This window comes from Gossypium hirsutum, chromosome D05 (assembly GCF_007990345.1).
Source record: "Gossypium hirsutum isolate 1008001.06 chromosome D05, Gossypium_hirsutum_v2.1, whole genome shotgun sequence".
Classification (NCBI taxonomy): Eukaryota; Viridiplantae; Streptophyta; class Magnoliopsida; order Malvales; family Malvaceae; genus Gossypium; species Gossypium hirsutum.
The window spans coordinates 22,296,232-22,323,744 of NC_053441.1; the positions used below are offsets into that span (position 1 = coordinate 22,296,232).

The 27,513-nt window shown below is 32.2% G+C and overlaps 3 protein-coding genes across 4 annotated transcripts; 1 reads left to right on the forward strand and 2 right to left on the reverse strand.

The window, feature by feature from the left end:
- Positions 1-2,096: 2,096 nt before the first annotated feature.
- LOC121217850 (amino acid permease 3) lies at positions 2,097-6,935 on the forward strand. Its single transcript, XM_041094329.1, has 7 exons — positions 2,097-2,192; positions 3,212-3,281; positions 4,973-5,206; positions 5,307-5,400; positions 5,506-5,720; positions 5,811-5,950; positions 6,042-6,935. The coding sequence occupies exons 1-7, from the start codon at positions 2,187-2,189 to the stop codon at positions 6,693-6,695; spliced, it is 1,413 nt and encodes a 470-aa protein (XP_040950263.1). The 5' UTR covers positions 2,097-2,186; the 3' UTR covers positions 6,696-6,935.
- A 7,118-nt stretch (positions 6,936-14,053) lies between these two features.
- On the reverse strand, positions 14,054-16,243 carry LOC121217851 (protein KRTCAP2 homolog). The gene is made up of 5 exons (XM_041094330.1): positions 16,140-16,243; positions 15,788-15,953; positions 15,429-15,480; positions 14,881-14,947; positions 14,054-14,398 (listed from the first exon to the last, which is right to left on the reverse strand). The coding sequence occupies exons 1-5, from the start codon at positions 16,229-16,231 to the stop codon at positions 14,308-14,310; spliced, it is 468 nt and encodes a 155-aa protein (XP_040950264.1). The 5' UTR covers positions 16,232-16,243; the 3' UTR covers positions 14,054-14,307.
- A 3,286-nt stretch (positions 16,244-19,529) lies between these two features.
- LOC121217852 (NAD kinase 2, chloroplastic) lies at positions 19,530-26,797 on the reverse strand. 2 transcript variants are annotated; one of them, XM_041094332.1, is made up of 8 exons: positions 26,309-26,797; positions 22,950-24,905; positions 22,202-22,323; positions 21,968-22,109; positions 21,648-21,872; positions 20,859-20,933; positions 20,647-20,748; positions 19,530-19,970 (listed from the first exon to the last, which is right to left on the reverse strand). In XM_041094332.1, the coding sequence occupies exons 1-8, from the start codon at positions 26,525-26,527 to the stop codon at positions 19,767-19,769; spliced, it is 3,045 nt and encodes a 1,014-aa protein (XP_040950266.1). In that variant the 5' UTR covers positions 26,528-26,797; the 3' UTR covers positions 19,530-19,766. The 2 variants fall into 2 exon arrangements, with proteins under 2 accessions (XP_040950266.1, XP_040950265.1); XM_041094331.1 differs by having other exon boundaries at positions 22,950-24,908.
- Positions 26,798-27,513: the final 716 nt, after the last annotated feature.

The window sequence follows — 27,513 nt, forward strand, 5'->3', positions numbered from 1 at the left end:
TCTCTTTTACCTTAACCAGTGGTCGAGGGTTCGATCCTCATCCTGGGTATAGAGCAACTTTAAAACTTGTAGCCAATATTTACCCCTTTAATGGGTCTGCAGAATGTGAATGATTAATTACTGAGCATGTTTCAGCAGATACCTTGATAAATAAAAATTTTTAATTATTGAGTTGAGCTTACACCTCTAGTTCAAGCAATAGATTATCGCGTGAGTACATGACATCTATTGGCTGGCTTTTTTTTTTTTTGTTAAATTTTGTTAGTATTCTTTATATTATGTGTAAGTTAGGGATTCAGTTCTTATATGCTAATTCAATAATTTTTAGTCATTGTACTTTTTCAAAAATTAAAGTATTAATCTTTATCAATGGTAGCCATTAAATTCGTCATTTTGAATTTTGTTATTTCCAAACTCTTACACAAAAAACATATATCAATGTAATATTAGTTTGTTATTTTCATATAATACTCATAAAAAATATTCCTATCATTTTAGTTGATTAATATATTTAAAGAAAAATTCTCAAATTCAAGTTTTCTATTTTGTGTAAATGATGTGTAAGTGTTTAGTTTCCTTTTTATTATAGTTTAAACCATACTAGTGCGAGCTATATCCGGATATATTTTGGCTTTAGGTCAATTTATTTTTATAATGGTTGATTCTAGCTATAACTATTTATAGGTGCCCCGGTAGGGGTTGGTAGAGGCCCCAGTCCCTTAAAATTGAAAATTTAAGATTTGATCTTTTAAAATTTATGAAGTTTTAAATTAATATATGGGAAATTACACTTTGACTTCCCTCAAAAGATAAAATTTTGATTTAATTCTTTTAAAAAATTATAAATACAAGCTATTAAAATGATGAAATTACATTTTAACTTTTATAATAATTAATTCTAACCCCCAAATGATGAAATTACATTTTAACTTTTATAATAATTAATTCTAACCCCCAAATTTTCTATTTGGATATATATTATTTATAATTACATTTGTTCATACTTATAATCTTTTAAAGAAAATTTAAATTATCTTTTCTTAAACATAAAACAAAGCATATTACATAATTTCAAACGAAATTATATCACATCATCGTTTAATTAAAATTATATTATTCTTCAACCAACAAAATTTATATTATTAATGTTAAATTACATAATCATTCTTCAATAAATATTAAAAAGTCAAGCATAAAATGTGCATCCAATAATATAAAACTTAAAATATCTAATAAGGATTAGAAGTATACTTTATCAAAAAAGTAAACTTTTTTTATTATATATTTTGGATACTTTAGCTAATTTCTAATCTCAATCCAAATTAACCAATAGTCAATTTTTTATTTAAAAATATTAATTAACTAATTAATCAAAATTAATTTAGTTAAAACCAAATTATGCTATCCTAAATAATTTCTTTAGCAAATCCAAGGTCAAAGAAAAATAAAAATGTCGGTCCAAGAGCATCTAATTATATATAATTGACTACCATTTCCTGGAAGGAGATAGTGTTCTATTTTTCTCAAGAAAATGAAGGGTGTTCAAATCACTTGGAAATTTATGCTTTCATTAGGAAATGTGAACCAAAGACGGGAATTAGGTGCTATAATTGCCCTGTCCACCCACAAATGGCAATGCTTTTTAAAAATTTACAAAAAAACCTAGTTAGAAATTTAATTATATATGTGGATGATGAAATTCAAAATTCAAAATTTTAAAATAAATTTAATTAAGTTGGAATTCACACTAAATTTTAGCAAAATTATATAAATACACATGTGCTCATACTCAAAACAAATTTGATTTCCCTTTGTAATAAAGGACTGAAATGGTGGAGCCTTGTTTATTGTTTAGGGTTATGATCATTTAATTAAACAAAGTATTTGACTGTCATTAACTAATTATAAATATTAAAATTCTGGGGTTCATGCAAATAAAGAAAAAGGAACCTTATTCCCCTTCAATAAGGGATGGATGAGAGGCAATGACCAAGAGAATTTGAATCAAAGGTGGTCCTTTAAAGACAATAAATTAAAATTTTAATTATTCTTGCAAAAAGCTCTTCCCTTCTACTATATAAGCAACCCAAATTTCATCACCTAGACTCATAACCAAAAATATATTAAAGTTTATTTCTTGTTAGCATCTATCCTTGTAGAGAGGTGAGGGTAGCTAAGGCACAATAATGAAGGTATGAATAATTTAAGCTCATTTTTGTTTTGTAGGGTATAGCATTTATAATGGTTAATTAAGCTAATAGTTATTTATAATAAAAATATATCAAAGCTACAAGTTAACCATGAAGTCTATTAGTAAGTAAATCAATCTTCTTGATTTGGCTAACTATATATTTAGGTATTTACTATGTTTGAAATTCAAGAACACCTGGGAACCAAAACAGTGAATCAGGGAGTGTCTGTAATGGACTAAAGACTGTTGCAACTTGCAAGCAACTAGGAAAGTGGAGTGATATGCATGCCTAGTTTGTGGGGTAACCCTAAGATTGTTAGGAAAGATTTTGTGATATAGGTTAAACACGGAAAGAGAGGCTGATGGGCTATGCCTATTAGTTTTAACCGAGTGGAGTGAGTGGTCTCTGGGGCCATTTTAGGGCGACTCAGAGAGTTACTTCACATTGAACACGTATGGTCTATGTCATTTAGAACACGTGCTAGTCTTTGCAGCCTTTGTTTTTCAACCCACAGCATCTATAAACTCCAACCCCCAAATTCAATTCCCCATATCTCTATCCCATCTCCTGTAAGAGGGACTTCAATGCTCTGAATCATTGGGTTTGGAGTATTGGGAAGTTACTTCACATTGAACACGTAGGGTCTATGTCATTTAGAACACGTGCTAGTCTTTGCAGCCTTTGTTTTTCAACCCACAGCATCTATAAACTCCAACCCCCAAATTCAATTCCCCATATCTCTATCCCATCTCCTGTAAGAGGGACTTCAATGCTCTGAATCATTGGGTTTGGAGTATTGGGAAGTGTATAAATCTCAGTGTCAGTGAAAAAACAACTGTCACTGCGATAACCGGACGTTGATACCTCAACGTCAACGACCCATCACCTTTGATTTATTTATAGAGGAAGCTTACAAGGCTATAGTTGAAGGAGTTCTTTTCATCATTTCGTTTATCAGACAAGAAGACGCAGGCTTAATTTTTGTTGCGTGTTTTTTTTTTCCTTTTCTTTAACCGAAGATGGGGGAGGAAGTTCTTCCAAAAGGTGGGACCAAGTGCTATGATGACGATGGCCGCCTCAAGCGATCTGGTAAGTTCCACCAAGTTGTAATGATATGAATCTTTTTGGCTTTTTGTTTTCCTTTTTAAATTTTTGTACTTGGAAGGTAAAAAGGGTCACTTGCACATCCTATCGATGGGGCATCACCCATCGAAGTTCGAAGATGATTCTGAAATTTAAAAGCGCTTGGATAAAAACATTCATTCTGAAATTGAGTTTTTATAAAAAGATCGGGTGCATTTAAAATATAGTTTGGGTTAAGGTTTAAAATTAGTTATTTTTAAATTTATAATATTTTATAATATGTTATTTTTATATATTATAATAATTTATTACTTATAAAATTAATTTATATATTATTATAATATAAACATAAAAAAGTATTAAGAAAATTATATATAAAATTTTAATAGATTAAAAACATATAAAATATTATACATTAAATTAAAAATAATATAAATAATATGGACGAGCTTAAAATAGATTTTAATTAATTATTTATAAATATAGTTGGGTTTGAATAAAATTTTAAGTTCATATTTTAGATTGGTTCGGGCTTGAGAAGCATATATAGTATTAATATCATGGTTCGGACTTGAAACTAGAGGTGATCATGGGTTGGGCTACCCAGCTCGGCCCGACGGCTCGTCCGAAAAATGAGAGGGTTCAGGTAAAAATATAGGCCCGAAATATGTGTTTGAACAAAAAACAAGGCCCGTTTCGGGCCTCGAGTAAAACTTTTTTGGCCTGAGCCCTGCCCGAATTATATATTAAATATATATTTTTATTTTTAATCAAATATACTTTTTAAAATTTAATATGCTATTTTCTTTTTAAAATATGCTATTTTGGTGTTGTAAAATTTAATATGGGTCAGGCCGAGCTTGGGCTTAGTAATTTTCTTTCGAGTCAGGCTTGGACAAATTTTTAAGCCCATATTTTAAATTGGGTCGAGCTCGAGCCTAAAAAACGGGCCTAAAATTTTTTCTAGGCTCAGTCCGAACCCGGCCCAGCCCATGATCACCTCTACTTGGAACCATAGGTGCTCATGGGTTTAGGTGGGTTGGTTTCGAGTCAAGCCCATGTAAGGTATTTAGACTATTTTTTCAAGCCTAGGCCCATCTCGACCTGAAAAAGAGGCTTACATTTTGTCCAAGCCTGACCCAATTTAAGAAATGTGAACTTAGACCTAACCTAGCCCTCCCATATTTATTTATTTTTAGATTAGTTTTTATTTAAAAATAATTTTTTTAAAATATAATACATTAAATGCACTAAAAAACGATAGAGTAAAAATCTTCTAACACATTAAAAATATTTATATTAAAAAAATAATATCATAAATATAATAAATATTTTATTATATTAAAAAATAATACCATAAATATAGTAAATGTTTTATTGTATTAAATATAATTTTTAAAACTTTATATTTTGAGTTAGGTTATTTAGTTGATTAAGTGTTTTTTTTAAAGTTTTGGATAATAGATTTAATTGTTATTGGGTTAGTGGTTTAATATAAATATAAATAATTATTATTTTACATATATAATTAATATAATTATTTTTATAACATAATATATTCGGGCCGAATTAGAGTAAAAACAAATATTAAAATTTATCCAAATTCTTTTTCGAATGAACCATCGTACCAGCATGTCTGAATTCACTTTCTTTTTTTTTTTTCTGACCTTAACATCGCTGTTTTTCCTTTTTGGCAGGAACCGTGTGGACCGCTAGTGCACATATTATTACAGCAGTCATTGGTTCCGGGGTCCTGTCACTGGCTTGGGCCACGGCTCAGTTGGGATGGGTCGCTGGTCCATTGGTGATGATTTTGTTTTCTTTTGTAACTTACTTCACCTCCACTCTTCTTGCTGCTTGTTACCGCTCTGGTGACCCTGTTAACGGCAAGCGAAACTATACTTACATGGATGCTGTCCGATCAAATCTTGGTATCTATCTATATAAATCAAACTTTCACTTCCATTACCAAATCGGATTTTCTTTTCTAAATGTTTTTAAGCTTAACATCTTTGTTTTCTGCTTTTTCAGGTGGGTTTAAAGTTAAGATTTGTGGGTGGGTTCAATACTTGAACCTTTTTGGAGTTGCCATTGGGTACACCATTGCATCATCAATTAGCATGATGTGAGTTTCCAACTTCAAATTTGTAGATTTAATGAAAGAATAAATGGTTTTTTTTTTTTTGCATTTGTTGGGGGGCTAAAATAGTTGGATGTTTTGATATAACAGGGCTATCAAAAGGTCGAATTGCTTCCATGCTAGTGGTGGCAAAAATCCATGCCATATGAATAGCAACCCTTATATGATTGCTTTTGGCATTGTTGAAATCATTTTCTCTCAAATTCCCGACTTTGATCAACTATGGTGGCTCTCCATTGTTGCTGCTGTCATGTCTTTCACCTACTCTACAATTGGACTTGGCCTTGGTATTGGTAAAGTAGCAGGTATTAACAGCTTCGTTGCTGCAACTCTTCGTTTTTCTTTAAGTATAAGTGTCCGACACTTTTATCTAATAACATTTTTTAATTTACCAGAAACTGGGACAATTAGGGGAAGCCTGACTGGAATCAGTGTTGGAACTGTGACTCAAACCCAAAAAATATGGAGGAGTTTCCAGGCACTTGGAGACATTGCTTTTGCCTATTCATACTCCCTTATACTCATTGAAATTCAGGTATATATAATTTATCCAAACTATAATAATATTACTTCTTAAAGCCATTAGAACTTGTTCAACTTAAACAATATGGTGATTTTTTTTATAGGACACCCTTAAGGCTCCACCAGCAGAATCAAAGACAATGAAGAAAGCAACCTTGATAAGTGTTGGAGTGACGACCTTGTTTTACATGTTGTGTGGTTGCATGGGCTATGCTGCTTTTGGAGACTTGTCACCTGGAAACCTTTTAACTGGTTTTGGATTTTATAACCCGTTTTGGCTCCTTGATATTGCCAATGCTGCCATTGTGATTCACCTTGTTGGTGCATATCAAGTTTACTGTCAACCTCTTTTCGCCTTCATTGAGAAAAGCGCGACCGAGCGGTTTCCGGACAGTGAATTCATTACCAAAGATATCAAGATCCCGATCCCGGGTTTTCGCCCTTACAATCTCAACTTGTTCCGATTGGTTTGGAGGACAATTTTTGTGATCATTACAACATTGATCTCCATGCTTCTTCCTTTCTTTAATGACATTGTTGGACTCCTTGGGGCACTTGGATTTTGGCCATTAACAGTTTATTTCCCAGTTGAGATGTACATTTCACAAAAGAAGATACCTAAGTGGAGCACAAGATGGGTTTGTCTTCAAATCCTTAGCATTGCTTGTCTCTTTATCACCATTGCCGCAGCTGCCGGTTCGATTGCCGGGGTTGTTCTCGATCTCAAGTCGTTCAAGCCCTTTGCGACAGTATACTAGTTCGGTAGAATTGACCCGGTATGATTCGCAACATTCACGGACAGTAAAAGGCGAAGAAAAACTGATCTTTTAGGAACAAATGAAGGTTGTTGTTCATGTTCATATATGAAGCCAGAATTTGCAGTTTTTAATTACCTTATAAATTCAACAAAAAATGGAGGCCATTTGGGTGACCATTTCCACTTGTAAGTTGTAACTTTCAATGTCACTCAATCCAAAGGAAAAAAGAATTGAACTCAAGTTGAAGTTTTTGTCATACAATTAAAGCTAGAAATTTAAAAACTTTACTGCATGGTTCATGCCAAAAACTGCGTAATATCTAGTGGGGAAATCCTTATTTTATATAATATGACAACTCCATTAAAAGCAATATAGCATTGAAAGTGTCAAAGTGCACATGTCTATTCAACAGTGGCACCAGCTTATCTGCAAACAGAGCCAAAATTTATCCATAGAATTTCAGTATCTATTACCTTTATTGAATTTATTCTTTTTAAATAATGGTGATTTTTACTAATCCATAGGCCATAGGAACAGGTTCTGATTGTCACTGTCCATCAATTAAACAAGGTGATGGAAAGAAGCTCACTTTCAGTGGCTCTCAATAGATTTGACCTTTTAACACTTGGACCCCTGGAAAAGGCAGGGATTTTGGTGTTATTAAAAACTAAAAAGCTGGAAAAGTAGGAACCTTTTATCATGTTATGCTACGATTAGCCCAAATCTTTTACAAGGATTTTTCTTAGTTGACTTATCAGTGATCAATTTAACTTCAATTTCAAGGCAAAATAATTCACACCATTAGAAGCTTGTTTGAGACTTAAAAAGAGTCTATCTACTCCACTACTTGTGCTCCAACTTATTTCTAAAATGTCACTACCATGCACCACTAATAATATAATAATAATGCCGCTTCCTAAATGAGCCATTTTTTTTGGTCTTCAGTATAATTGAGAAACGTGCAAGTTTAAACCTTAAATAAGGCATAAAAGGTGCTACGATGGACAATTCATCATGTGTTGCACATGTAAAAGCTCCGGTTGGTGGTGAATGGATGCAAAAAGTTAAGCGGCGGTAGTGACATGATGAGGGGCTGTGGAAGGGCGTAGGTAGGCAGCCGGCAGCCGCCAAGGAGAGGCTGAAAGTGGTAGGCCCTGGATAGATGGATTATTAGTGGGTCGATAGTAGTCATCGATGGGTCCATTTTGCCTAGTACTACTAAACTTTTTGAGTCTTTTTTTCCTATTAATTGGTAATGATTGTTTCCAGGTTACTCTGCAGTTTTAGTGAAGAATCTACAAGAGATTCTTTATTTTACTATTTTTTAATTTTCGAATGATTTAATTATTTTATATGAAATACGAAATGAAGTATGGTTTTATATTATAAATTATGGGTAAAAGTTTTTAATTTATGAGTGGATTGTATTTTGATCTCTTTACTAAAAAAAGAGTAAATTATTTTTATATGTTTTGAAATGTGTAAATTAATCTTTCGGTTAAAATTTTTTATTAAATGATGATGTGGAACGTTAAATCTATTCTGAAAGTTATTTTTTTTATAGGTGAACTATAAAAATGGCCACTCAACTATGCCTTTTGTTTTATTTTGGTAACTCAAGTATTATTTTTTTAATTTAGTCACTAAACTTTTCGAAATTAAATATTTTAGTCAGCTAATGTGGGCTTTTTTATTGGTCTAGTAACAAAATTAGCTCTTTAATGTTTGTAAATTGATCCTAAATATAAAAAATTCAACAAATTTAGTCATCGATGTTTACAAAATTTGTCATTTTCATTTTAATTCTAAAAAATCAAATAAATTTGACTCTCAACATTTACAAAATATATCAATTTAGTCCTAACTCTAAAAATTAAAAAAATCTTTAAAAAAATCATTTTTAGCCTTTTATAATCCATCGGTTCATTCATATGAGATATTAAAATAAGAAAAGAGTAAATTTTTTCAAGTCACTTGCAACAATTTCTTTTACTATAATTTAAGCTTCATAGTGGAGCAAACCAATTGATTTGGAACCTATTTGAAATAATTGACTGCATTACTACTCGAACAGATAACATTTTTAATGTCTTTATTTTCTTTTGGATCTTAATTTTTTTTTTGTGTTTTATCCTAACTTTTTAGAGTTCTTTTGAAAGTGACTTGGGTACTTTTTTTTTTAATATCTCATATGAATTAACCGATGGCACTACACTAAAACTGGTCTTTAGCGGCGCTTTATAACGCCACTAAAGTTATTTGCGGCGCTTCCAAAAAGGGCCGCTAATGAAAACGTCACAAACGTTTGCAGCGTTTACAACAAAAAACGCCACTAAAGATCATGTTCTTTAGCGGCGCTTAGAGAAAAACGCCACTGAAGAACATGGTCTTTAGCGGCGTTTTTATCTAAGCGTCGCTGAAGAATATGGTCTTTAGCGGCGTTTTTTTCTAAGCGCCGCTGAAGAACATGTTCTTCAGCGGCGTTTTTCTATAAGTGCCGCTAAAGAACATGTTCTTTAACGGCGCTTTGTATAAAAACGCCACTAGAGATCATAATATTTAGCGGCTCTTTTTTTACAAACGCCGCTACAGAACATGTTATTTAGCGGCGCTTTTGTACAAAAACGCCACTATTTTTGGGATTTTTTATATTAAATTTTTTATTTTTTCAGCCCTCATGTAGCAACAAATCAAAAGCTACCAGATCTAAACCAGCCAAAAGTAATAAATTTATATAATATTTCAAATTAAACGAATAAAATAATATTAATATAAAAAAATAAAAGTGAATTCATATTATTTTTGCAAAAGTGTTAAAAGTTAAAATGATAAAAATATTTATGCAATACACTATGACGGCGGAAGTTGCGACTGAAACATCTTCATCATACTCTGAAGCTGCTGCTGGAGTTCGTCGTACTTTCTGCTCTGCTCTGCTTCTCTCAATGCCGCATCAGCTTTAAGTCGTAGCTGGAGTTCTTCATATTTCTTTTGAACCTCTGCTTCTCTCGCTGCAGCCTCTGCTTCCCTCGCTACCGCGTCTGCTTTAAGTTGTAGCTGGAGTTCTTCATATTTCCTTTGAACCTCAGCTGTGGTCGCTTGCATCTGAGTCATCTGGTCTTTTAACATCTGAACTTTAGCTTGAGCCTGACTCCCCGAAGCCATGTATTGCTGCGAGCTGGATCCAAAATATTGGGTTGGGCTAACGAAAGATCCTTAAAATCGAACCCGACAATGCGCCACTAAGAAAATAAAATGAAGCAATAAAACGGTAGCGTTTTGTCCAAATTTTTTCCTCAAATTAGATATCTTTATCGGCGTTTCCCTGAAAACGCCGCTAATACATTCTTTTCCGACGTTTTTTAAAAATGCGCCACTAAAGAAATAAAATGAAACAACAAAACGGTACTGTTTTGCTCAGATTTTTTCCTCAAATTCGTTATCGTTACCGGCGTTTCTCAGAAACGCCGTTATATTCCAATTTTTTGCGGCGATTTTGTGGAAGCGCCACTAAAGTCATAAAGTAACCGAAAAACGGAGCTGTTTTGCAAAGAAGTTTTGTGGCGTTGATTTAAAATCGCCGCTATTGCAGGTCAATTGCGGCGTTCCTATTTCTTGCGCCACTAATAATCATTTATTGCGGCGTTTGTCTTTGTGCGCCACTAAATCTCTATTTTTTGCGGCGTTTTTTGTTTAAACGCCACTAAGACCGCCGCAAAAGACTTGTTTTGGTGTAGTGTGGGTTATAAATGGCTAAAAATGATTTTTTTAATATTTAGAGTTAGGATTAAATTGTCAGATTTTGTAAATATTAAGGATCAAATTTATTGATTTCTTTTTAGAATTAAAACTAAAATGACAAATTTTGTAAACATTGAGGATTAAATTTGTCAATTTTTTTTATATTTAAGATCAAATTGATAGAATACGTAAACATTCAAAGGCTAATTTTGTTACTAGACTAATAAAAAAAACTTACATCAACTCAGAGTGACTAAAATATTTAATTTCGACAAGTTTAGTGACTAAATTAAAAAAATTAATAGTTGAGTGACCAAAATAAAACAAAACGCATAGTTGGGTGACTATTTTCATAGTTCACCCATAAAAGAAAAAATTTTGAACATGGATTTAATATTCCACGTCATCATTTAACAGTTAAAATTTTGGAGGAACTAAATTTACACATTTTGAAATCTATAATGATTAATCTACTCATTTTTTAATAGAGAATCGAAATGCAATTAACGAATAAGTATACAGGCTTTTCATACTTTTACCAAAATCATCACATGATTTCCAAGTAAATTTTGTGAGGAAAAAACAAGAAAGTGAAAGGAAAAAATTGTGAGAAAGAAAATAGTTTGTGTATTTTATTTGAATAGTTAAAGTTACTAAAAAATGAAAAAAAAAATTATTGACAATTTTTACTTGTTAAACCTTGAAAAGGAAAGAAAATCGTTGATTAATATACCATTGTTAATACCATACTCATAAGCATGACGGAAGACCTAGCAATGCTGATGGCAAAAGTTGACAAAGGATTGAGCTGCCAAGGCTAACAGCAAGAAGACAAAGGATCGACGCGGTCAGTTGATTATACAGAGCAAACAGATAAGGCAGAAAGGAGGAGTCAATCCCATCACACCTTGGACTTTAAGACTAAGAAAACTATCACCTGAAAGATAAGAGCAAGGTAAGTATTAAAATACCCAGATAGATATTTCGTTTCATCATCTCATTCACTAAACTCATCTCCGAAAATTCCTTTAGCAGCAAAAAGCAACTCCAATCCATACTAGCTCAAACAAAACTCTGACAGATACATTATATATCAAGCTACATACTTACGTAAATAGCTCTATTTAATGATGCATGGATATTCTAGAGTAAACATGATTATAAATTAATTTATATTAACATATATCTAACTTTTTCTTATGAGTTAATTGCACCATACATCTTCAAACAAGGCTTTCATTCTAAATTGGTCCTCAAACTTCAAAATATTCTAATTAAATCTCTAAACTATTGATGTTATACCAATCATGTTCTTTTATTATTGAAACTGAATTTAACCATTAAAGGACATAATTTGAAATAAAATCTTTAAATAAAAAAATAAATTGTTGTCATAACTTCTAAATATCAATTCTACTTAATTTAAAATTTAATAATAATCGTCTTCCATTTACGACCTGATAGAATATCGTAGCCTGCATTGTTTGGGTTTGTGTGCAGGGAAATTTGGCAGCAACGCAATTCGTTGATCTTTCAACAAGCGGACTGTAGCACGGACAGGTTGATATCTCTTTGTTGGAATTGGACTTGTGGGGTTGAAAAAGCTGCGGATCGAATAAGTGGACATTACCTGACCAAGGATGGGTAAAAAAACAATATTGATGGAGCAGTAGATGTCGGGACGAATCACGCTAAGGATTGGAGTGTTATACGAGATTCACAAAGCGTATGGATTTCGGGATTTAGTAGGAACATTGGGATTGCATTGGTTCTTCATTTGGAATTATAGGCTATCCGAGATGGGTTGGAGGTGGCTCGAGGCTTTCGAAAAATTATGATGAACAATGTTTGTGCTGAGGTTGTGCACTAGGGAGACATACAAGGAGTCTACTTCTTCGATAGTGGGAAGTAATAGTTGGGCATATTTTGCGGGAGTGCAATCGAGTAATTGATGCGATGGCGAAATGGGTAGGAACGGAGAGATATATGCTACAATTATGATACACCAAAATCTACTTTATGAGCGTTGCATTGTCACATGTCACATATTTAATTTCGTGAGGAATGCATACATAATGTCTTATGGTGGCCAATTAAATGTGATTCATTTGACCTACTTAAATTGATTCAATTCGTAAAATATATGAAAAATCTATTTATTTGAAGCTTTAGTGGCCTAGTGAAACATTTCGGTAAAACTAGAGTTACAAGATAATAATTGTAAATCCTAAATGATAAGAATGTATAGAGTTTAAATTCCTTAATACCGACCCCCCTAAAATGAAAAATATTTTATTTAGGCTCTTTAAAATTTTTAAAATTTTAAATTAGTAAATGTAAAATTACACTTTAACCCCTTAAATTTAATTTAATCATTTAAAAATTATAATGATATAGGCTATTAAAATGGTAAGATTATATTTTTACTATCGTAAAAATTACAATTTAATTTTGACCTCCCAAAAAAATTTTCTAACTTCTCCCTTGGCCGTTGGATTTGTCAGGCTCAACTATAAATAGAGGTCTTCTCCATCGTTTGTAATTATTTAGTTATAATCCTTCCTTCAAATTAATAGAATACTTTTGAGTGCATTTACTCAGACACTTGGTATGTTATTACTCTTTTGGCTTTTCTGTTTAATACAAGTTCTTTTGTCTTTTCTAGTTTTGTTTTCGGTACCTTAAAACTTTTTTACGATAATTCTCATTTTCTGAGAGTAAGATTGACTTAAACGGATAAGGAGATAAAGCCCAAACTTCCATTCAAAAAAATGTAATGATAATTTCAAAATACAAAATAACTTTTTTTTATTGTAAAGCATTTTAATTATATTTTTTAGATTTTCTTTTTTAATTAAATAAAATTGTGTAAACATATATTAAACAAATAAAACTAACACATGCATGGTGTGAATAATAAACTAGTGTGTATATGTGTTGAAAGTTATTGTAACATATTTTCTTTCTTTAAAATTTCATTTTTATCAAATAATTAATCTAGAAAATTAATAAAATAATTTCACATTCTTTTATCTTCCCTTGCTTATATAAAAGACTTAACCAAAAAAATTGTACTTACCCTTTGCTTTCTCTTACTTTCTTTTTCCTTGTTTCAATTCAATCCAAACATAAGTTTAACTTAAGCGCATTTAAGTACAAAAAATGGGAAAAGAAGAGAGTGAAAGATGAAACCAAAGTAAATTTTGAATATGAATGGTATGAAAGAAAAATGAGATTTTATTCTAAATAGAATTATTCTGTATATAATTAAATTATTCTAAATTGAAATTGTTCATTATTTAGTTCAAAATTGTACATTTTTTAAAAAATTTCATTTTCTTTTCACTTATTTTCACTTATTTTTTCAATTCTACCAAGCATTGAATGAAAGAAAATCACTTTTTTTTTTCTATTTTTCCTACCAAACACAAACACATTAATGGAAAGAAATTATATTTTCATTATATTTTTCCACTCATTCAATCTTCCATTTTTCCAATTTTATTTTCTAATTCATCACACTTCGCCATGGCAGGGCATGAAGTCATTTGCTTGCATACAAACTGGAATCCACTGATACATTGTTGTCATATAAAAACCAAAGCAAAATGAAGAGGAAAACAATAACGATTCTCAAAATTCTTCATTCAAAGGAAATAAAGGGTGAGGAAGCAGAGTGGGGTGAAGATCTACCTGCCATCCACACATGTAGAAGTCCTTGGAGCCAATAACAAGTGAAAAGCAGTAACGTCTAAAGGAAATTTTCTAAATTGACATCACTGATAACTTTTGATTACATCTTAGTCCCCTAATAGCACAAACAGGCAACCTTCTAATCAAATACCTTTTATACTGAAAAGGAATTATTAGCTCAGTGCCTCTTTGCTTTCGATTCAATTTTAGAAACAGTCACTGCTGAAATCTTGTTGACCTCATAAAGTAACCCAACCGAGAACAAGAAACTGCATTGAACATGAAGGTAGTCATTGGTAAGCATTGTTGTAAAAAACAAAATGCTGGTTCGCCATTAGTAGTACTAACAGTCCATATTATTCATAAAGATTCTCGTACCAAGCAAGTTTTTGTGCTTTTATACTCAGATTGGCACTCATTTCCAAAGCATGGAACAAACTTACTAGGAAGCATACTTTTCCTCATTTTAACATTCATGTTTAGTCATAAGCCTAAAACTTGTCAAAAGGAAGTCTAAAGTTCAAATCCATCACCCTGGCTTCACCATGACTCTATTCCTTAGCAACTACTGGTTTCACTTTCACATCGGTTGGTTCTCAATTATATGAGGACTTTGCTTAAGCATATGCTTCCTCCCACATAAATTAAACTCATAAAACCACGATGCTCATGGGTTAAACAGTTTTTCATCAAGAAAACATGGTAGGAACATGAAGTATAATGCAGGTAATGAGTCAATTATTAACATTACCATGTTGTGATACACACTCGGTGGACAGTGCTAGCAGCAATCAGGGATACAGCTTCTGCTAATATGACTGCCAAAGGAAAAAAATAAGAGCAAATTCAAGTTAGTCTTTTTAACAAAAGATAACTTCTGTAGCAGAGAACCCAGTGCATTGTAAAATGTGCAAGAAGAACATGCTACCTACTAAGATGGATTCTTAAATTCCATTCTAAATGAAAAGCTATGCCTGGTTGATAAAAAATAAATAATGTTTTCTTCCACATAAAGAAAAAAGTCAATGTCGGGTTTCAATGAACTTAAGTAGCTGTTACTGAAACAAGGAAATTACGACACTTAAATATTAACCTCTGAGTTTCTTACTTTCTTACTGCTGTTTTTCAGTAGTGGAACTCATGAGCCATGAGTGGCCCATGCATGCTATATTCTCACCAAGGAAAGTTACAATAAAATGTTAAAAAGGTTTTATGCTCTCTGACCTTTGTCACCATAACCAATGAAAAAGAAAAGAAGCAGACAAATTAACTTTAAAAAAAGGGTATTTATATGCTTACCAGCACCCCAGCCGGTCTTCACTCCACTTGCTTCCTGGAAATTCCCAATGAACTGAAAGAACAGAAGTCAGGAAAAATACGGATTATATCGCCAAATCAAGTAATGCAAGTCACACAAAAACAATAACCAGTTCATTAGCTAGTAAATTCACTAACAAGAGGATTCCCACTCGTAAAATCCAAAGAACATGACAGCTATAGGAATTAGGATCAACTTACTGTACTAAAATAACAAGAACAACAATTCATCAGCTAATGTATTCAAGGAAATTTGAAATTCATATCATAAATCAGAGGACTATGAATCTGGGTGATTAACAAATGAGAGAAGGGTAGATTCAGGGCCTCTAGAGACTCACTGTTAGTAACACAAGAAACAAGAGGGAGCTGATGAATCCTCCAAGTATTGTAAAAAGCTCCGACGATGCTAACTTCCCTCGATACATTTCTTGGAGTGAAAGAATGACAGTAAATAAAAGAAATGAATACAGCATCGAACTTCCTGATCCAGCCATGACTAACAATCTACAAACATGTGAAAATTTAGACAAACCCTATTTGAATCATGATCTTATAATCTATGTAAAATTTTGGATCTTCATCAAATAAAATTGGAATTCAACTTCGCAATCCGATAAAATAAGATCAAGATTTGGAATTAATGAATGCTAATAACATAACTTTTTTGAAAAAATTCTAAAATTTCCGTACCTTTTAAACCCTAGCAATGCCCTGATCCTCTTTGTCGCTCTGCCGATGCGTAAAAATTTACTTATATATAGATATAATATTTCCAGTAGCATAGGTAATAATAATTAGGGGTAGTTTAGGGTTTTCAAAAGTTATTTGTAATTAATTTCTTTTATATAGTTTATTAATAATAAATAAATCTCAAAATTATTCATGAATTTTAATTAAATGTTTAAGGTTAGAGATGATTTTTTATTTTATTTTATACATCACATTTTAATTTAATTTAATTTTTAATTTTTAAAGAAAAAAATTCAATTTTTAGTTTTCACAAATTTTTAGTACCATTTTTTTTCGAATTAACAATATTATTTATATAATATTATTTTATGTTTACATGCATAAATGATTATGCTTATCTAATATGAAATAAATTAATGTATTTATTTTTTTAAATATATACAATTGAATCAAAAATAAAAGTTTTATACATACATTTGATTCATAATCAGTTACATGTGTAATTGTGTATGATTGTACAAAACCGAAGTTTATATATCAAATTGTACATTAAATCAAAATTCACATCTAGTTTTTATATTTATCCCCAAAAAGAGAAAGATTTTTGGCTCTTGAACTAGGTCACTTTTCTTATGTTGGTATTTAAAGTTTTTTTAAAGTAATGTTTGAAAAGTCAGTTAGTAATTGGATTATAATAAAATTGCTTGTAATTACACAAGCACGACACGTCTGGATAACCATTATAATTAGTAGGTCTCACTAAATCGGGTGTAATTAGAACGCCCAATTACACTTTCAATTCTAAGGGAAATGTGATAATTAGAGTAATTATGCATGAAATTACACGCAAAAAAGTATTTTTATACAAGTGATAAAAATTATATTATAAGTATAGACATATATGTGTATTTGGGATGGTTATAGCAAAAATTTTCTTATATTATAAATCTAAAAAATGTATATTATAAAAATAATTTGTATATTTTATAAAGTTATAATAAAAAATATATTATTTAAATATTAAAAAAATTCTAAAGTCATGGTAAAGAAGTTTATTATAAAAAAATAATTTATCTATCATAAAATGTTATAATATATTTATTTATAAAAATTTATGATTAAGAAGTATGGACATAACTTATTTATGCGATCATACTATACAAAAAAATAAAATTTAAGTTGAACTTTGCTAAAGAAGAAACAATTTATTAGAATATCGAGCTCTATATAATGCATTTATTACAATTAAGTTCGCAATAAATGATGAAAACTAAAACATATATAAACTCGACACTTATAGATCCGAGTTTTATATAATACATTTATTATGGTTAGATTTAAGATAAATGATGACCGTACACATATAAATATTAAGCTCTATATAATGTAATTATTAAGGTTGGGTTAATCGTAAATGATAAGATTTAAACATCACTGAACTTGATGCATGTAGTATCTATTATAGTTCTAACTCTCAACTGTGATTCGAATGTAATTATTAAAAAAATTGCATTTTAAGAAATAAAATTTGGTATACCTAGAATGAGAAATAATCTTATATAATACAATATTAAAGTTAAAAAACATAAAACGACATTCCAGTTCTAGTTTTTTATTTGAAGAAAACTATAATTACAATTACATTAGTTTTTTTTTTCTGCTGCTTTGGGTACTATTTTAAAGTTCATAAAAACCAGATTACAAAATAAACAATACATGTTTATAAGATTATCTTATTAGTTTGATCTTTTTCATTTAAATGAATTTCTTTTTATTTATCAATTCTCCTATTTTCACTTTTTTTTTCTAATATAAATGTATTTTTAATAATTATTTGTTTTACTACATAAAGACTAATATATATGGTTAAATTATGTTGTAGCTCTCGTACTTTGCATAAGCTGAATATTTAATTCTTATATTTATATTGATGAATTTTAACTTTTATATTTTTTAATTTCATCAATTTTAGTTATTGTATTTTTTGAATTTTGAAATTTCAATTTTAACTCAAACACTAACAATTAAATTCATTTTATTTAATTCAACCATTAATTTTGTCCTATGCGTAAATTTGTAAATTTAGTTCATGTTCTCCCGTTAAATTATTTTAGTCCGTATACTTTTCGAATTTTGAAATTTCTATTTTAACGCAAATGATAATCGATACATCCATTAATTGATTTTTTTTTTAGTAATATGTGAAGATAACAAACTGATATGACATTACTCATGTGATAGTATGTTTGTTGTATCATGTTTTGGAAATAACATACCTTAACAAAGTTAACAGTTATTTTTAATCATGACTGAGATTTCTAAATTAAAAAAATACAAAGAATAAAAATAATCAAATTAAAGTGCAAAAACTAAATTCGCACTTAAACATTGTAAAAAAACTAATAGCAGAATTTAAACTATATTGTATGAGGTCAAATAAGTACATCTGAACATGCCACATGTCATGTTATTATTAGTTGATATCTTGTTTTGAGATAAAATGAAGCAAATTGATCATTTAAACACCACTTCTATTAAAAAATTTAGTACCTAAGTGAAGCAAACTATATAATTTGGAGACCTGTTTAAGCCTATAAATATCAACTTTGAATACTAAGCCATATGGGGCCTATAAAAAGTAAACCTAAGGCTGGATTCTTTCAATAAAGCAAAAATCCTTTTGAACATGATTTCTGGCTTTGTAACTAATGAAGAGCCATACAAATGAAATCCCATAATAATAAATTCGTAAATTCTTTTGGAGGGGAAAAAGAAAATCTCAAGTATTGATTTTACCAAGAATCATTCAAAGGCAAAAGTCCTTATATTAAAGTAAAAAATTTAAGCAATTTTTTTTACCCAAAATATTTCAAAGCAAAAGCCCTTAAATCAAAGCAAAAATTTTACCCAAAATTTTCCTGTTCGTCAAAAGCTTTCCCCTTTCCTATTCTTATGCTGTCAAGCATGGAATTACAAACAAACAAAAAAAAAGAGACCTGCTAAAAGATGGAGTTGAAGAAAGCATTAGATTTATTTTGTATTGAGTTGAGGTTGCTTGGTAATCGCAAAGTCTAGAGCTGAGGAGGAGAAGCAACCGATTGAAGGAGCAATGGGTTTCCTAAAAAGGGGAGTTGGATGATCGATTTACATGCCAAATTCAAGTACTAAAATCTACATTAACCCTATATAGCCAATATGAGATTCTGCTTGGGCAAATTGAAATATCAATGTCATACACACCCGTGTCCCAAACTCTTACCTAAGTTGGAGTAACAAAGTTTTGTACCATTCCTTCATTTAGTTGCAAAAATACACAATAGAAAAACTACAAGGAAAAAAAATGCATGTAACTAGCCGAAACAAAACACACAATGATTAGATCCTTCAACAAAAAATAAATATTAGATCTTTTTATTTACTTTAAAGCTGTATCATGACTAAAATGTCACTCTTTGTAAATTGACAAACTTTACTTTCATGGTGAAGCCTATCGTGGTAATGAATAAAATGTCACTCTTTGTCTGTTAAACTTACTACTCTTTCCAATTTAAATCTGTACAGCAATTTACATTAACCTTTATCATATGTTAGAGGACGAAGAAACTTACTTTCCCATGTCTGAGGACCTTACAGGGCTTTTTGATCCATTCGCTCGTTCCAGTTGAGGCAACGAATCAAACTGTGGAACCAATCACCAGTTTGATCGCATTTATTGACAGTTGGAAGGGGGTGCTGGCTCATGGATATTCTGACAGAATGTCCTCGCGAGAGTTGCTGCCTTCTTTTCCCATCAAAAGAAACCCAAGCATTACTCCTAGCGTCATCAGGTATCTGTGAAACCACAACAAAATTGTGTCTCAGTGCTTTATATAATACACATAACTTGGCTAAGAAATTTCCTTCAAATGCAGATATCGTGATGTTATTGTTAAAGAAATCTGAGACGAGAAGTGGCAAAGTCATACATTTTTTATGCCTTGTTTAGCAACAAGTGCTCTAAGCTCGTGCAAAAGAAATGATCTTATTCTCATATGCCAATGAAAACTAACAAGTTTAACCAGGGCTAGGAATAGCAATAGAGGAATCCTTAAATAATATAGCAAAGACTGGATAACGTCAAATTCTTGAAAACAAAACAAACCTTTCACATGAAGTTTAGAAGTGTGGACTCCAATGCCAATGGACATACATTATCATACCCACACCTATATAATGTAGATAATATGCTGACAAACTAAGAGGATCAACAGACCGAACTTAAAATTGTTCTTCCCATGTTAACATCTTTTGACAAGCATTGAGCCATCATGCACGACAAAAAGAAGTAATGAATCTTTTCTAATATGCAAAATGATAAACAACATTCAATTGAAAAAAATAGAATGTTAACCTAGTTTGACCGCTTAAAGCAAAAAATGTACAGTAGTTTAAACCAAAGCATAAAAGAATTCTACTTTGTTCTCATTTTGGGGGAAAAAATTATAAAATAAACTATAAGCGCATTTACCTTCAATTCAAGCCTTGCAGAATCTGGAAGTATAACAGGTCTAAATGAGAGGGAATGTGGGCAGATAGGTGTGAAAAGCATGCAAGGAACATTTGGATGAACCTGCATCAACAACAGTATCTTGTTACTTACAGGATAACCAGTGATACCAAAAATGGTGTTATATAAAATAAACCTCACGTGTATCTCTGAAACTTGAAAGGACAACCTACCATGGAACCTCCGGCAGCTGTAGAATAAGCAGTACTCCCTGTAGGAGTAGCTACTATGACTCCATCACCTTGCACCTAGAGGCATATCAATGACATTATATTAGAACGAAGCATTTGTATATTTTAAGGCCTCAATTAGGGCCACAAATGGCTGCCATTTTGCATCCAACTAATCCCTCTTTTGACCAGAAGAGGGGGGGGGGATTCAATTAGTGAAAACAGTTGTCACAAAATCAGTAAAATAAATCATATTAAAACAGTTTTATATTATTTTACAGCCTCAATTAAGCGTAATTGGCTGCCAGCCATCTTCAAATGTTATCTAAAAAAGAGAAAAGAAATCAGTATAAAAAATACAAAATTACCAAAAATATATATATAAAGAACAAAATATTATTAAAATCCAATTAAAAAGTAAACTATCAACACTAAGAAAAATATGGGGAAAAGACATTTTATTAAATAAAATTAGAATAAAAGCATTGCATTCAAATACGCACATAATAAAATACAATAAATATCAATCAACTATTAATTTTGTGATGAAAAAGAATAAAATATATAGAAGTTAAAAAGCATAAATAAAAATTTGCTCTGCAGCTAAGCGCAGGCAAATTTCTGATTTTTAGTTAAATGAAAGCGTCAGAAGGTCATAAAAGATTGGCCACCTATAAACTTATTTAAGATCGTATATTTTAACAACTAAAGCATAAAAAAAAATTTAAAAAAAACTATAATTCAGGCTAAAATTTTCTTTCTTTATCTTTTCATGGAAAATAATTAACTAACCTTCGTTATTAGTCGGTCATGTTCATAACATTCAATCTTAGAAAGGTATGGATTAGAACCCCGATCAACAACGACTTCATTTAGGACATCAAATATTTTCCCTGGAACTGCTTTACCATTTCGAAAAATCTCACACCGTAGGCGCATTCTAAGAGTTATGTAAACACCTTCTGCCGTGTTATTACCATGGATAACCTGTTTCAAGTCTTGCCTGTAGTCTTCAAACTATAGTAATAAATAGTTAGAAAGTATTGAACATATAAAAAATCATGAGGAAACTCAATATCCAGTAACAAAGATCACATAACTGGGCAACTTACAGTGTGGGAAGTGAGGAATCCAAGAGATCCAAGATTAAATGATACAACAGGTGGTACAGCACCTCTAAATAAATTTGATGCATGCAATATAACCCCATCGCCACCCAAGCATGCCACAAAATCAACCCTCTCATGGAGATCACTGTCATGAGAGCATACAATAAGTAAGATTCTAACTGAAGTTTGAGGAATACTAGATTATCAACTCTATTGCACATTAAATCATAGTGCTACCTGGTATCTTGAGTATAAAAGGTTTGAACAAATCCAAACCCAGGGATTCTAGCAAATATGTCATGGACCTCAGGTTCAACAAGGACATTCATTTTCTCTTGATAATACAAGAAAGAAGCAACCTGAGCATCAAACACAAAAATGCAGTTACAACTGCCACATACCAAACAAAGAACCGTATCAACTGCAGAAAAAAATGGAATGCATTTGCAACTGCCAGTTCAAGAAACTATCATTGCTCAAGTTAGATTTTGAAGATGTTACTTATTATGCCTTACATTGACTTCCTAACAACATGATCCTTTGTCAACCACCTGTTATTATCCACAACTTACCCTCAACATATCACAAGTTTAACATACCAATTCCCCACTCTACCTCCATCTATGTCTTCTCAAAAATTCCAATGAAAAATACTGAAACCATTTAAATAATATGATTGAATACTTGTATAAGAAACAAAAACAACAATACTAAGAGGATTGAAAACTGAAACCAATTCAAATAGTACCCTAATAGTTGGAACAATTCAAGCATGCAAAAAATCAAGGTTACAAGTGTCTACATTCAGTCCCATCAACATCCACGGAATCTATAAGTCTGATCCCAGTGTCATTCCGGTTTCAGATTATGCATGCACAAACCAATAGAAATTAGAACTGACTAACATAGAAATACTCTAATAGTTACTTTTCAAAGTGCAAGGAGGTATTTATTCGCATTAACAAACAAATTCTTCATATGGTACCTCTTTAGCTTCTTTCATCAGTTCAGGTCCCAGCTTCTTTAACAGTAATACAGTCTTTGGTGTAGACTTCCACATAAGCATCTGTTGTTGGGTACTAGGATGAGTGAAGGCCAAGGAAGATTCAGTCACCTTTTCCCTGGCACAAGAGAACCCATCTGTCCGCACTAAAAACATCTCTGCTTTCTTTCTTGACTGCACTCTTACAACACCAGTTGCAGAAGCACACATATTTCCCTCAATTGACACCAATTCATCATCGCTTGAATAGGAGGAGGCATTTCCATTGCTCTTCTGGATCTTGCTAAAAGAGTTAGATGTAACATGCCCATCGGAACTCCCGTCTAAAGTTGCGACCTTGGTTTCAGTCATGGAATATCTCTCACCTTCAACAAATCCATTCACATTTAGGCTACTAGAAGCATAACTAGTTCCATTCATGCGTTTCTCATTGGCAGCAGCAAGGTTCTTATTCTCTTGAGCTTGATTTTTAGCACTAAATACTCCATTTGAACTTTCAGTCTCTACAAGCCCTGATTTGGTATTAGCAGGAACCACCTCACTTCCCCATGTTCCTCCAATAGAAATCTCTCCTGAAACAGGCTGGATCTCCAATCTTTTGAGCTGAGGATTAAAATGCATTGGAGGAGAGATCTTTTTACTCCTTAGAAACTTGGACATTTCTTTTCTAGAGAAAACATTGCAAGGAGGAAACTGAGCCTGTAGAGGATTGGCATTCTCATAGATGTTAATCTTTGCTCCATTCTCATTATCAACTGCTTCCCCAGATGTCATAACTTGGCTGGGAACAGGGTCAATGTTGGCCTCACCAATTCTGTGATCTTCTTTTTCGCTGTCTGAGAAGGCTCCTTTTAGATGTTCCCCATTAGAACTACAAATCAAAATTGAACTTTCTTGCAATAACTTATTTGTCTCTTGTAACTTGAACTTTTCTTCTTTACTAGAAGATGGCCGAAGTGTCCCTGATCCATTTGCATCCAGTGGCAATGCATCACTTGGACTTGCTGACTGATTTGAAACAGATGCAAAGCGAGTCATGTACTGCTGCCATCTGGAGACCATTGCAGAAGTTCTCCATACTCCTTCCTTACTATGGAGATAGACTGGTTTTTTGTTGCAATCTGAAACCAAAGACGCAAACTTCTCAACCTGCTCCATGGAAGGTGCCGTTCCAACCTCCACCGGAATTTTCACCAATTCAACTTTCCCAGATAAAATAGCATCATCCAAGGCTGATTGATAAAAGTTGTCCTTTACAGTCTCAGCTCTTAGATCAACAATGGTTTTAAATCCTCTGTCAATCAACCACTTCAGACCTTCCTCTGTCACTTGACCACCCCTCCAAAATTCTATTTCACAATCTTTTGACTCTACCTCTTCTTTAGAGGTGGACCAACAAACAGATTGCCAGTTGGCGAACAATGTATGGCATGGATGGTTATCCTTGCGTGGAAAACCCAAATCGTAACAAGCATTCTTCAACCTTTGCAACTTCCTCCAAACATGCAGACTTCGAAAATCATCAGGTGTCAAATAGTTCTCAAGAGCGACATGTAAGCTCTCACAACACCTCTTCATCTCACTCCTGAAAAGAGCAAGTGGTGGAAGCTTATCCTCCATAACACGCAGATCTGCCATGCGAAAAGTATTCATAACTGAAACTCTTCCAGAAAGAACATCTTCTCTTCCTTTGTTCAAAAGAGATAGCATGCAACCAAGCACAGACACAATCTTATCCTCTGCCACTGGTTTTTCCTCTGGTGTGAAATCATATGAAACACTACATTCGCCTGTTAGTGGATTGCATAGAGTCTCCATCAAAGCGGTATGGAGCCTTTCAGCTGCTCTAAATATTCTACAATAAGCCTCAACTTCTGCAATATCCCCAGGAACTGGACCAATCCACCGTAATTGTGATACATCATGAGACTGGGCAGTCTTCTAATCCAAATAAAGCAGTGTCAGATGATGCAAGAAAAGAGAATCCAATTTCTTCTCTATGGAAAATAGACATTAAACAAAGCTAACAAAACCAGTCTACAATTAAGGAAGGGGGGGGGGGGAAGAGCAGCAATGTAACTCAAATGTATTGATACAAATTATTGGCATCAAAAGACAGAAACAAGGCACCAACAAACGTTGGATGCAATGGTAAGGCACATTGCACTCCCAAGGACCTTGGAGATGACATTGTTGGGAGGGGCAGCCATGAACCCCAAACATAGACTGTTAAATGGACATCAAGGATAAACAAAAAAGATGGAGACAAGGCATTAAAAAAGCTTAGACAAGGATAATATTGACCAATTATTGTTGCTGTTTCATTGTGCTCCGCAGATATGCATAAAGAATGTGGTTAATTCACTGGAGGACATGGACTGTATGTCAGAACAGAATATAAATAATCACTGTATTTAATCCAGCATGAGTTTAGCAAAATGCTTGAGAGAATCAAGAGACCTTTCTTCCTTTTTTAAAGCTACTTCCAGCTCTTTCATTCATACCAAATAGACCTTAATGGCATATTCAGGAACAAATTTATCAGTGCGTATTTTAACAGAAACGATGACAAGGATCATAATCAGCTAATTCAGTGAAAGTAAAAAATCACACCATGTTAGCAGCAATAGGAATGACTAGGCTTTTCTTACTTAGAAGAGGTATGAACTATTATACACAGTCTAAAACTGAGATATTGCACAAACAATACTTCATACAACAAAACAGGAACCCACATTCAGCTCATTCAGATATTGCCAAGCTTCTTACATAAAGGAGGGAGGGAACTATCCTACGTCAACTAGCTAAGGATTAGACTATGGCTACATACAGCAAAAAACCACCTTCCTCTCATGAGACACTTTTTCTCAAATGGCAAAACCGTGAGGACAGTCTTCTCCAAAGCAGACAATACTTAAATGCAGACGCAGTCCATTGCATCAACTAGTTGCCATAGAAATAGCCAGGCTTTCCTACTTTAAGCAGGTATGAAGCATGAACTATCATAAAAATCTTAAATTTGAGAAATTGCATAAACAAATAATCTATAGAACAAAACTGGAACCAGGAATCGAAGCTCATATAGAACATATTGCCCTTAAGTTTCTTAAACTAAAAGCAGGGAGCAATTGCAATGTCTATACAAATCAAAATCAGAGTATTTCCAACAAATTAGAAAACACCAGCCCTAAGACTATGCCAGTCATTTCAACCGAGTAATATTTGTTTCAATAACAAAATACACTTGAAACTAACATAAAATCAAGGCAGAAAAAAAAAAGAAAACAAAGTGAGAGGAAAGTGAAAAATAATTAAGTGAGAGAAAATAAGAAGAAAAAAACCTGGGAATCCAAACCCAGATTGACAGAGAAAGACTTGGATAACTCCGCCTTCGCTTTAAGCTTCGGCCATTTCCTTATCGCTACTTTCCGCTTCAACCCGAATCCGAACCCAAACCCGAAGACTTTGGTCTTTCTATGGAAGATGAAGGACGATGAAAGTCCGGTCACCGGAGATAACCTTTCAATGTCGAAGACAGCCATGTGGCACACGTAAGACATTCCACCATAGGGAAAAATTATAATTAAAGTCGGCAATGGTATATCTGTTTATCAAAGAATTTTTTGTGGACAACAAGGGAATATATGAAGTATTGTTGGATACTACCCAAAGTGGAAAACGTTAGAGATCTTTTTGTCTTTTTAGATTTTTTGAAGTGATATTATTGGCTTTTCGTTCTGGTTCAAACTTCAAGCGCTGATTTTCTTTTTAGATGCCAACTCAAACATTCCTTCTATTTTTTGCCCAACAGATCTTCATCCCGTCAGCTCACAATTTCTATGGGCTCCAATTCAATTTATAGGAAAACAAATTTCATTTTGGATTTTGAATTTTGAATTTTAAATTTTGGTATTAAAAATTTACTACTTTTACATCCAACATCATTGATAAATATATTATATTAATATAAATTTTGATTATATTTATTTTTTGTTTGAGTTTATGTAAGTTCATATAATACCTAAATATGATTGTTAACATAATTCGAATGATTAACACTTGATTACATGTGTGAATGTATGTATACTACAAAATTGAATGTAACATCCTGTAATCCGGTAGTGTTACACTCATGTATGGTATTAGTACTATACAGCTTAGGCTCTACCCAACTCGAAATATAGGTATCAAATTTTATCAAAATTTGTCCATATCTATAAATGACTAATTTAAACTTATCTAGATTCACCCATATCATTCTAGGTAAACTACAAAAATAGTAATTTATGTATGATCAGTGAACTTCAGTTTGTTACAAAATGGTCACTAATGTTATTAATTTGTAACATTTTGATCATTGAGATGTTATCTGTTGTCAATGATGTAATGTCACTATTTTAATTATTTTTCTTTTATTTTCTTTCAACTTCTATTTTTCTTTCCATTTTCTCTTTTCTTTTCTTTTTTATTTCTCTCTTTCTCTTTCTTTATTTTTTCCTTCACAAAAGATTTGACAACTAAATGAGATAAACTTATTTTAATCAGT

Coding starts and splice junctions, on each gene's coding strand:
- LOC121217850 (XM_041094329.1), top strand. Junction 5,207..5,306: donor TGCTGTCCGATCAAATCTTG/GTATCTATCTAT, acceptor CTGCTTTTTCAG/GTGGGTTTAAAGTTAAGATT. Junction 5,401..5,505: donor GCATCATCAATTAGCATGAT/GTGAGTTTCCAA, acceptor TTGATATAACAG/GGCTATCAAAAGGTCGAATT.
- LOC121217851 (XM_041094330.1), bottom strand. CDS start 16,231: ATGCTACTGGAAATATTATATCTATATATAAGTAAATTTTTACGCATC. Junction 15,481..15,787: donor TGTTTCTTGTGTTACTAACA/GTGAGTCTCTAG, acceptor CTGTTCTTTCAG/TTCATTGGGAATTTCCAGGA. Junction 14,948..15,428: donor GAAGACCGGCTGGGGTGCTG/GTAAGCATATAA, acceptor TTCCTTTGGCAG/TCATATTAGCAGAAGCTGTA.
- LOC121217852 (XM_041094331.1), bottom strand. CDS start 26,527: ATGTCTTACGTGTGCCACATGGCTGTCTTCGACATTGAAAGGTTATCT. Junction 22,110..22,201: donor TTTTATACTCAAGATACCAG/GTAGCACTATGA, acceptor CTCTCATGACAG/TGATCTCCATGAGAGGGTTG. Junction 20,934..21,647: donor ATGACCGACTAATAACGAAG/GTTAGTTAATTA, acceptor ATATGCCTCTAG/GTGCAAGGTGATGGAGTCAT.